The sequence below is a fragment of the Arvicanthis niloticus genome, chromosome X (assembly GCF_011762505.2).
Source record: "Arvicanthis niloticus isolate mArvNil1 chromosome X, mArvNil1.pat.X, whole genome shotgun sequence".
In the NCBI taxonomy this organism is placed as follows: Eukaryota; Metazoa; Chordata; class Mammalia; order Rodentia; family Muridae; genus Arvicanthis; species Arvicanthis niloticus.
In genome coordinates this window covers 124,910,002-124,922,381 of record NC_047679.1, presented here as the reverse complement: position 1 = coordinate 124,922,381, position 12,380 = coordinate 124,910,002, and the positions used below count along the sequence as shown (strand labels likewise).

Genomic DNA, 12,380 nt, shown 5'->3' with positions numbered 1-12,380 from the left:
CCCCATTATTGAAATATTACCAATGGTTTGAATTGCTTAAATATTTATGAAAAAAATGAAAGGAATCTTGTTTAGTTGCATTATTCTACAGAGTTATTTCTTAAACCCATGTAACAAGAAATATCTATGGCCTAGTGTGTCAAGTCTGGATTAATAGCAACTTCATTTGCCCTGATTATTTCGGAGTTATACAACTTCTGTGACTATCAGCCAAATAAAAGAGTTACAGAATCCCTTTTTCCACTGTGATGGTGCACTGTGACAGGAAAGAGTAGGAAAGAGGGAATAGCTTTCAGACTCCCTGACTCCTGGAGGGAAGCAGCAGTGTGTGTGTTAACCTCACTGCTTCATGTCCAACCCTGTTCATTTCTAAGCATAAAGATAGCCTTTGAAAAATAGGAACTATCATCTGTCATTTATATTTTTATGGTTTCTTTTTTGTTTTCTTAACCCATGTGATAAGAATTTGCTTTGGCATTCTTGGAAATACCTAATGATATCAAGCAAAACTGAAACTGCCCATATGTATTTCCCATCGAAAATGGGAACAGAGCAAAAGAATCACCTAAAATGGTTACAGCAGTAATTAAAAGTACTTATTTGTATGCAGCTTGCATTCTTGATGATATTGTTGTTTAAATGAGAAATATCTCCCATAGGTAGACATTTTTGAACACTATGTCCCTAGTTGGTGGTCCTGTTTGTGGAGCTTTTGGAGCTTTTAGGACAGCAGTGTTGTTGGAGGAATATGTTACTATTGGCATGCTTTAAGAGCTGATACCTTGTCCCACTTCCATTTGCTCTTTCTGCTTCTCTTATGCAGCTGATATCTGATCTCAGCTTCTACCTCTTGTTTCCAGGGTTTTCTTACCATTATGGACATGTCTTCCTCGGGAGCCTTAACACAAAATAAATTCTCGGGTTTCTTTTGGTTGTGATAGTTTTCAAAGCATCTAGTTATCTAGGACAATTTATGTTGGAGGAATCATTTTTAACAATGTTACTCAGGCTCAATTCCCTTATAAAACTTCCTTTTTAGGTATTCTCTCTTGCAACAGGAGACAATCACTCTTACTTTGAACTAACAACCACATTACTCACAATGATCATGCATTCCAATATCCATTGTTCTCATTCATGATCTTGGACTAGTTTTCAGATGTTAAAATCACATTCTAAATTCTGCCAGCTATAATCAAAGACCAGAAGAAAATTATCAGACATGGCTTTGATTGTACTTCCCTTGATGATGAATCTGTACCACAACACAATCACTGCAGGGAGCACTCAATTGCTCTTTGCTCTGTCATTGCAGAACAGCTCTCATTTGGGTGTTAATCGAAAACATATTATGCCATATTCATGTCACTATGTAAGCAGATCATTCTACAAGATTTAGAAGTGATAGTTCTCTTACTTTTTAAAGTGTTATTCTCTACAAACTTGTTCCACTCATGTTAAATCCCTTCTTGAAATTAGGTTGTTATACCACATATAAGTGTAGTATGTGTATAAAGTATATATTGACATTAATATACCCAAAGTATGTCCATTAACAGGTCAAATTTGCGTATTAACTGCCCTTGCATCATTTTGTAAGTACCACATGCTAATAAACTGTGTGTTTGGAACACTGCATCACTGTGTAAGTAAGTTCAATTTTCACCTAATTTATGTTGGAAGTAACACACAACTCAAAATAGTAGGAAAGAGATGTATACAGTTATTCACAGATTTCCAGGAACTTATCCTGTAGTGATTGCCAATGCAAACCTGGAAACAATTGGAATGAATCTATGCCTGCCATGAATGTACCTCATAATGCTTTCATGTAGGGGTATTGTCACATATATTATGAACCTGATCAATGATTAGCTAAGAAACCCACCCAATTTTTCTGGAATATTCTTCAAAGTATATGGAATCTACTTATAAGTACATGGTATATAGAAGAAGCAAAAGTACTTAAAACTTTGTTAAGACATGAGAACTGAGAAGACTATTTCAGCGGTTGTGGAGATTAATAAACATTTTCTAGATAATTGTGAGGACTAGAGTTGGAATCCTTAACACCAATGTGATAACCAGGTAGGTATGAAAGCTTGTCTATAATACCCAAACTTAGGAGGTGGGACAGAGATTCCTATGGCAAGCTGGTTAGCTAGAAGAGTCAAATCAGCAAGCTTTTAGTTCAAAGGAGAAATGCTGCATTAATATACTAGGTAGAGAATGATTGAAAAAGATACACAGTGTCAACTCCTGCCCTCCGCCTGCCCCTGCACACATATGCACACACACCTACATACATATTCTTATTCACACATGTATGAACCTACATACATGTAAGCATGTATAACATACACACCTACATCCACATAGAAACACACCCAGCCCCATACCCTATTCACCCAAAACCTGAAAATTTCATTTAGTCATGGCTACCCTTTCTTTCCTTATCCCCAGCAAAATTCTCTTAGATTTAGTTCCTCATCCATATAAACATGTACTACATGTAAACATTGGATTGTAATGGCATGCAGTCAGCCACTGTTGTAAATACTACAAATAAAAATGCTTTCTTGGGGAAGATCAATTTTGTTTTTCTCCAAATGTTAGCTTTCTGGATAACTGTATTAGTTTAGGCCACAATTTTAAGAACGCAGAAACTATTTGTTTCCTGGTTTAGTTTCTGGTGACTCATGTCTATAGTTCCTAGTCCTGTGAAAAGGAGTCAACTACATAATGTTATCACCAGAAGCTTTTAACTTTGAACACACTGATTTACTCTTTGGAGCTTTGTGCTCTCATAGAGACAGGCATCATTTCCATAGGAATAAAAATAGCCCTACTATGCTTATGCTTTTTTAGGATAAAAATATATTCAGCAGAAAAATTATGTCTATGGAAAATGATTTTCTATAGCTAAAATAATATTGTTATATGTAATGACTAAAATATATTTGAGCAATATGGAAGAAAACGTGCAGAAGTCAATAAATTATCAATCAAGAATGCATGAAGCTACAAGGGATTAGATGCTTAAAGAACTTTTACATGAATTGATATTTACCCAAAAGTCTGCAGAGAAAGATTAGTCAGGTATAATCAGATTTGATGTCTATGCTTTGGAAGCCATTGAAAAAGGGCACCTTATAATCACTCCTTAACTTTAACCTATAACTTTGTAAAGTAAATAAATCTCTTCCAGTCCTTAGTTTTATCCAGATTTCATTGTTCTCCACTTACACATCAAACGTAGAATGCACATTTTTGGGATTTCAATACTTTGGCATTTGTTACTACTTGTTTTTTTTTTTTTTTTCTTTCCTCTAACTCACAAATGGTGTTTTCTGCCACTGTGAAAAATGGCCTCTCCTAAGCAGCTTCTGAGTAGCACACATTGCTTACAGCACCACACCTGCTTTCTTCTTTTAGTGCTGTTTGAAAGTGTTATTCTGCTCTCTTGAATGGCTTGTAATCCCACAGTTTATCAGGGGAATCCGGCTGAGACACTGAGAGCTGCTTCCAAGCAATTGCTCAGTTCTTCCTTCATGTATACCCCACAGGATGCTGTAGGAACTTCAATCACAGACCCAACCTGTTTATATTTCAATAAAATGATTTGTGAATTTCCCTACCAGACTGTGAGGATTGCCTGGGCCATGATCTTGTCTTACTCATCCCTCTAGAAATTGTGTTCAGCATATGATAGGTACATAATTAACATTTGTTAAAAGAACAAAGGTATGTGGCTTGCCTGAGTTTTTAACAGATCAGCTATGTGACTCTGGATTTTTGACAATTTTCTCAAAGATCACTGAATGGGTTCTGGAGAGTTATGAGTTATGGTTATAAGTGTTTGCTGCACAGTCATGAGAAGTAGAGTTCAGATCCCAGCACTCATGTAACAAGCTAAGCATCCCACAAGTGTCTGTAATGACAGCTCCATGGGATCTAATGTACTCCTGTGTTGTATATTTGCACAGGTACATGTTCATGCACATATGGTCACACAGGTCAAACATATCATAATACACAAATAAATAAAATACATTTTAAAAAGAGAAGATAACAGAATGGCAATGTCAAAACATAATTCTTGGTGTAACTGATGAGTTTCAAAATGGCTCATTTGAATAACAGTACAGAAATCACTAACCAGCACAGCAAAAAACTAGGATGTAGATCAGGTCCTATTATAACCAAGGGAAAGCTAAACAAACTATCTTTACCATTTATTGACTTTCAACATCATTAATTCTAAAGAATTAATTCTACAGACAATACAGAGTAATATACTATTAGTGTCCCAGTAGATTTACTGTAGATAACATCTCTGCTTTATGAGTCATGGTGATAAAAATTGCATGGGTTACTTTTCAAAGACTTGGAGGCCACTCTTGCTGAAAGCACTGACTTCATTTGGTGCTTCAGGTGCCCAACAGTGACTAAAACAAGCTGAAAATTTTAACTTCTCTGTCATATCATATGATACCATGTTTCCTTTGTTATCTTAACCTTTTCCCCCCTCAGATACTGTCTGCTTAACACTATACATGAACATATTTATATTAAAAAATTCCCCATCTCTTTTCCTTCCTTTTCAAGGTTAGAGATGTCAAGATAATAGTAACTAAGATTTTTTTTTTTTAGGATATACATGGGTAATAAGAATAAGCATAGTTTCACATCCATCCCCATTCCAGATTATCAGCCACATACTAAGTGGTCTCTAGTTACCACACAGTTCCTACCGAAATCCTCTCTCTTTCCCCTTTGCCTACAGACAAAAGGTGGTCAAGTCTTTGCTGAATGACAATGGTGCTTCCCAGACACTAGCATCTTCCTGTTTTGTGGATATCCTGATGAAATCTTTTCTCCTTCTTCAGAAACTTATTCTGGATTTACTGGGTCCTTTTTATGTGCTACATATTTGATCTGGGTTTGTTAATAAGATCTTTGGATTGTTGTTGCTTACAAAATGTAGCTTAATTTCCTTTAAAAGGTCTTGCTTTTACAACTTTAGGCTTATTTTGAAGCACTACAATTTTAGAAAAAAAGGATGCTTCCTGTTTTTATTTCATCCTCATGTTGATCAGGATATTAATTTGCTGCTTAAAGAGATATATTTTTCATAAAGCTTTTAGAGAGGTGGGGGTGATAATAATAGGGCAACAGAAGTGCTTAAGTCTTTGAAAGTATTCTTCTTTACAGATATAATAAACTCCATGTAACTGAAGTTGGTCTAAATATTAAAGTGCCTTTAAATTTCATCAATCCTTAGCTATTTACACATTTGGTATGAATTTTTGAAGAAAGTGAACAGCTATGCAAAATTATGTAATAGGATGTTTTAAATCTTCAAAGTATTCATGGGTATTTAAAATCAGTGTGTTTTCCTAAATGGTAGTGGACATGATGTGGAGTGTTTAGAAACATGGGTTACCTATCAGAGCTTCAAGTTGTCTCCTCTCAAATTCCAGAGGTTGGGGTACTGGAAACTTGTGGAGCTTTTACCAGCTGTGTGGATGAATTTGGAAAGCTTTTGCATCCAATTGTAGCTATTTTTACCCTATAAAGATACATATATTTTACCATATAATTTTATATAGCTGTTTAGAGAAATATTTTTTGCTGTCTTCTCATTAATTGCCTATAAATAGAGATGATTAGACTAGATTGACTGGAGATTTATGAAGCATACCAGTGTGGGTACTTCACTATTAGGATATGAGTGGACCAGGTAATATTAAATATGAGTGCAGCCTGCTTCTCTGCTGTGGCACATTGGAGACTACAGTTCTTTGCCTATGGGATTCAGAGTAAACTATCCCTACAAGTTCTGTATTGTCACTGGGGTATGTACCAGAGGATGTTTGCAATCCTTAAAAATGATTTAGAATGTGATAATAAAAGAAATACAGGAGATATTTTGTAGCTTTATGATTTGGAGTTTTCTTTACTTTCCACGAAACCTTTGAAAATAGCATGCTTAATTCAGGAACTCTCATTAAAGACTGGGTATGAATTATTAGGGCACTGGATTTCTCAAACTACCTATGGAGACAAGGACTCTGTGTGGTCACTTACTTCATATGGACTCATCTTCCCACTCAACATCCTATGATATATTTTTCAAAGTAAACATGTCCTCTGGCCAAACATTTGGGAAACTCTTGGTAAAGCATATCTCAACTGAACAATCTATAGGACTTCTCTGATCATATATTATATGAATACACACAGTAATGTTTCACCTATATGCTAAACCTCAATAGTGCCACAATCATATTGTTCTAAAGACAAACTCAAAAGTTTAGTGTCTGGCAGATCCCAGTTGAGAACCCATTGTCTTATCACTATAAATGATAAATCCATTACAGCTCTATGTATCTGAAATATGTGTGCATGCAAAATCACTCAAAATGAATCTCCAAAAACTTACATAAGAGATCATTTCAGAGTATTAGCCCAACATACTAAGAGCCACAATTATTTTCAACCCTACAGATATCTTTTCACATATAATTATATAGGTTCTTGTCCTTTAATTCTCAAATGTAAAACGTAGAAGTGATGAATGAGGATACAGTTATGTTTGTGCACACAAGCCAAGCAGACCTTTTTAAAACTATAATTATATGGGTTATTACTCTCCAATTCTCAAATGTAAAGTTTAAAAATGATGGACGAGGATTTATATGTGCCTCTCTGTGTATAAATAGTTGATATACTTATATATAACGATCGTAGCATGTGTACATGCTACTTCAAATTGGATTAAAGATAATCAAGAATGAGCATATTTATTAAACAAGTTTTTAAGCTTCTGTTTTTATTAAGATCTGGAGGACCAAATAAATAACCTACTGAGATGTGGAGCAAGAAAGGAATAAGTTCAATTTCATATAATAAGCTAATGTCAGTCTCAGGACTTGAACCCTGGTATATTAATAATTCCTTGGTGTCTAGATGACTAAAGAACTAATTAATTGTTCATGATCATTAGAAGAGAAGAGTTCTTTAGTGCTATTTGACTCTACCAAACTAATTTCTTTCACTTGACTTTTCACCATGGCCCTTCAGTACCTACACACCACTGGACAGTCATAATTCCTTATACACCCTGCTACTCCTCAAGGAGCATCTTAAACCAGTAGTATTTACACTCTTGATGCAAATATTTCTCCTTCACCTTTCCACCCCTAACTTTAACAGTGCTAAGCTCTCTCCTTACTTTATCACTCCCTTTATACCAGAGGCATCCATCACTCTTTTATTTAATTCTTTACAAAAGGTTTTTTTTTTAATCACTGCTACTAGAAAATGTTCTACTCAAGAATAAGACTTGTGTCAGATTTACTCATATATCTAACAACATCCATCACAATTCCTGGAATTCTGCTGGTCTTAATAAAATACCCATTGCATGAAATAACAAATAATAATACAAACAATGGTGAAAAAAAAGCTTTCTGGGTATTTTTTTCATTTTCAATAATGAAACAACCATATCTATAAGATAGATCAGTTTCCAAATAAAACTGTAATTCCATCATCCCTGTTGATTCTGACTAATTTGTCAAAGACAACCACCACATTCTGCAATGTTGTTAAAGTGTAAATGTAGGGGAAAATTTTATGCCTTCTCTCTTTTTCTCTCTCAGCAGATGTCAACCTCAGTTAGATTCAACTTAGCTTATTAGTGCATGGATTTTAGCCAAAAGCAATTCACATTTTCATAAGTATACTATCACACATGTCTTAATAACAGAAATGTAGTTTTCTTTTCAAAAATATATGTGATACGTCACATACGGTAAGAGAAATCTGTACATCTCTCAGGCCTTGTTATTACAATGACAATCTTGGTAATGATTGCTGTAGCACTTTAATACACAAGTGAAAGTCTCTTCTCCTAACACATTACAGAGCTCTAGTGTTATTATGCCCTTCACATTTTGTTGCCACTATGGTTCCATTATATAAAGAAACAAACCAGACATCTCTAGGCATGATTGTTGATCTTAGGAACAATCACTTTGAGTCTTACTCTCAGAAGTAATATTTAATGGTCAAGGTAAAGTCATTGTTATACATGGGGATATTATGCATTTATATTCCTTAGACATATATATGTTTATTCTCCTTTATATGAAATATTTACTAATGTGATCCAAAGTTTCCCCATAGTGATGGAAGGAACATACACCCAGGAAGTTATTAAAAATAAATTGAATGAGTAGCTGAAAAATATGGAGGGGTTGAACTTTTAAAGAGGAAACTGAGAAGTTATAGTGGACCTAGTAAATAGTTTGCTATAAGCCTAACAATCATTTATGTAGCCTTAGCTAGATCTAGAAGTTATGTAATTTATGAAAACCAATATGATCTTTGAATTGCGAAAGACTAGAAGTACATTGTAGATAAATGGGCATTGCTTTTTGAGATATTATTGCCTGATTTTGGATCATCTACTCATTGGATCCTCAATGAAGAGTAAATTGCTTTATCTGTAAGGATAACTATGGCATATTCCAGTCCCGCAAAATCTTGAACACCCAACAATGGCTAATAATGGCTCATTAAATGTCTATGTACTGTCTAATATCCCCCAATGTAAAAGGCATGGTAGTTTAACCTGCAGTGTCATTAAAAGGTGTTCTGCCTTTTCCTACCTGTCCAACTACACCCCAAGATAGTGAACATGTAATATGTAGACTTACATGGTAAGCATGTGTCACTCTATACGGTCTTTGTTTTAATTATTCAACTTTGCTACTGCAGTATAAAAACAAATACAAATAATATGCAAATGAAGGAATGAATCTATAGTCCAATTCCAATTTCATGTGTAGATAATGATATTGGAAAGTCATGTTAGTTTTCACATGTCATGAAATATCCTTATTATATTTTGAATTTTTCTAAGTATTTGCCAAATTATATACAAAAGTACTATATAAAATCTCAACAGTCATCTTCACAACTCTGTGTTTATATTTCAGTTGTTATTGATGCCACTAGACCTCAGCTTCCACTGAGCATTCATTGAAAAATTAAAAACTCATATTCCAAAAATGCAACCAAATGTTCATTCTAGCTAGAGACTTAAAGAGAAGTACTAAGAGGAAAAGCATCTATAAGAAAGAAGAGCATCGTGGGGACATTGTTATACATGACATAAGTAAGAGTGGCAGGGAGTAGGTAAGGACACAGTTATAACATACAAGCTCCTATTGCCTAACGGTGGCAACCTACTAGACTAGAGCTAACAGCTTTCTTAACCCTTCAGGCAAGCTTCCCAGAAAGACCATTTTCTGAATTATGTGCAATCTACTCATTCATACAGAAAATGTGGCTCAAATTTTTAGCTCTTTTTTGGGGGGTGAACTGCACTGTGTGTAACCAAAATTTATTGACAATCATTAGACATGAAGATCACTGCATATTAAGCTTTAAAAACTCTTTTGTTGTTCTTCTGACAGAGAATGTAAATAATGCTGTAGTGTTTCTGCCCATGGAATGAGCTTGGGAATATGGTTTTCTTCTTGAACTGTCTGTGGCTGTCAACTGTATTTGATATTATGATTCAAAGTACAACAAGGTACACTAAACTAATACAGAATTATTTAATTAGAAGACATTTCAAAAAACTTAGTATTTTAACTTAACTTTAGTACTAAGTAGACATTTTAAATGTACTTAAGAGTAGGGAGATTTATAGCACATTGAGCCTTCCAAGTTTTCTATCTTCTTTTACACTTTAAAGAACTAGTATTAGAAAGAATCTACATTGTGAATTAATAAGAGTTCACAAAATGTATAATTTTATGTAGGGCCAAATTTTGACAATGATCAGATAGAAAACAGGTTCCACTTCAGGTTATTAGACTACAACATAATGCAGCCCCATAAAGAGACAATGGTCTCTTCTATCCATGCAATAATGAAGCTTGAACTCATTTCCTATAGGAAGAGCTTAAACTTGGAGTAACTGATGGCAAGATTTATACTCTTTTGACATCCCTTGCCTTACTGCTTGTGACCTAAAGCACACATCTGTATGCGACCATACTGGAGAGAAGGGTATAGTCTGACTATAGGGGTAAGACATCACTAATGGACCACCCAGAAATTAATCTCTGGCCTCATTAGCACCATCTTCTGTTCTGTATAGCTGTCCAGACACAGGCTTACAGTGGAATAGCTATCAGAGTATACAGATAGAAAAGTAGCCAGGGTTCAGAGAAGATTTTAACCTCAACCATACAAGATTAAAAGCTCAGCTATTAAACTGGCTTCCATTGGACAACATAATATACTTCCCTACTGTAGAGGGCCTTGAAAGGGCTACACAGAGACAAGATTTTGTCAACTAGGCAAAATGAAACTTAAGAGCACAGTATACATACAATAACTCTGGAAAATGAATCAAGGTTTAGACTTAAGGGTATGCTAAATACTATCTGTATGGTCTAGAAAAGCTAATTTTCTCACACTACAGGAACAACTTTTTTATTCTTGACATAGTTAATCCATTTTCCAAGAACTATAAAAAAATCAATGCATGCTCCATTTCTGTATTTTGTACTAGCTATAATGGAAGTTTGCTGGCATAAGTTAACACATACTTTCTAAACATGTGATAGTTCTAGACCTGTAAAAATCCAGTAACTACACCAACTCCTTTCTTGGCCATGTCCATGACCAGAATGGTATGCAACATAACATTGTAATCAAATGTCACAAACCAAAATGACAAGACAGCCTTTCATTTTAATTTAAAAATCTCCCTTCTAGAAAAGACAGGATGCCTAACATGTACTATATTTAAAATAACACTGTATGTCTTATTTATAATTTGCATGTCCTACAAAATGGCTTAGTGACTGGTCTTTGTTAGCAGCCACACTACACACCATTCAGTTAAATGTATTTTTACGAACTTTTCATTAACAGAATACCAAATCCTTGATGCCAAGGTGCCACCCTCCCCACGTGGCTGGTGATCACTTGGCACATGTTCAGGCATTTACATCTCTGTCATAGGTCCAAGGTTTGCAATTAAAAATGTAATCTTTTTAGCACGAGAAAAAAACCAGAGGCTTGAAGTGGTATGCATTGAATATGATTATAATAGTATTTGGAAGCTATTCATGATTGCACATATTAATTTATGTAAACTGTGTAAACTTGGGGCATTTCCTCATCAGGGACACATGGAAAAAATATAAGCTGGTCCTTGCTCATTGGTGGATGATTTACCCCTGTGTTTTGTTTTTGTCTTCAAATTGTCATGAATAGAGATTAATGCAAAATACAAGTCATTTATGACCTTATTTTCCCCCATGTACAGAATTCATTAAAATTACCATTTTCAACTAGCAAAAATAATAACTTACTTCACAGGATTATTCTTAGGTTTTGCCTTTTCAACAGCCTGTAAACAGAGAGAAAAATGCAATTAGACAATATCAGCAGGCATAATCTTTGCAACTAGTAACCAAAACAATAAGCAGCATAAAATTAGAAAATGCTTTTTAGAAACACTAGAAGTGAATTAAACAGGCTCCCATGGATAAGCAGTGACACAGAAAACAATTTTCTTCCCCAGGGATGTAGTTACTTGTCTAAGTGCTCAGACACAGATGGCCATTGTCAAAGCACCTGGCAAAGTTCAGCAGGAGCCATGCAAGTTGGTGGGTGCACAAGCAGATCCTCCCCTCCTCACCTTTTATTCTAAGTTTACCCCAGGTGGGCCTGATTGAGCTGTAATGACAGCATTGGGAGAGGAGAGCTAAGAAATGGTTGCTCTATGGCAGGGGACTATTAACCTTAGCTTTCTTCTTGATACCCAGCCACACCTGCACCATGAGAGAGGCAAAAAAATGTTCATTTTTCAAAATTACTTTTAGCAATGTACATTACAAAAGGGCAAGGAATTCCCAAATACTGAGATCAATTTCCTCCCCTTGGAACCTTTAGGAAAATATGCACCAAATCTCAAAATGAGGAAATTTCTGGGCCTCATGGCCTGAGTCACCTTAGACATGGAGACTGGTTCCAGTTTATTGCTGAACCCATTGATCTGTGTACAGTCCATTTATCATTCATGAAAAGAGCTAGTGATCTTCACAGTATATTAGAAGAAACAACTCAGATCATCTGTCAACAGGCCTCTTATTTCTGTTTCCCTCTCCACAGGGATTTCATCTTCTTCAATTGTTCTGGAATTAAAATGTTGCTAAGCAACACAGCTGGGGGTGCTGATGGAAGAATGGCTACAGTCTATCAAACTGTTTAAGCACCTGGAAGGCCTAAGTGATGATTTTTTTTCCTTATATCTGTAGCATAATTATGTAATCAGAACTAAACTT

At 35.2% G+C, this 12,380-nt stretch overlaps 1 protein-coding gene across 4 annotated transcripts in view; it reads right to left on the bottom strand.

The window, feature by feature from the left end:
• The window catches only part of Aff2 (ALF transcription elongation factor 2), a 450,392-nt gene that overhangs the window by 75,523 nt on the left and 362,489 nt on the right, over positions 1-12,380 (bottom strand). For all 4 annotated transcript variants that reach the window (XM_034485864.2, XM_034485865.2, XM_076919068.1 and 1 more), the window contains exon 8: positions 11,406-11,443. In XM_034485864.2, the coding sequence (XP_034341755.1) occupies positions 11,406-11,443 (38 nt within the window). The remainder of the gene's footprint in view (positions 1-11,405; positions 11,444-12,380) is intronic.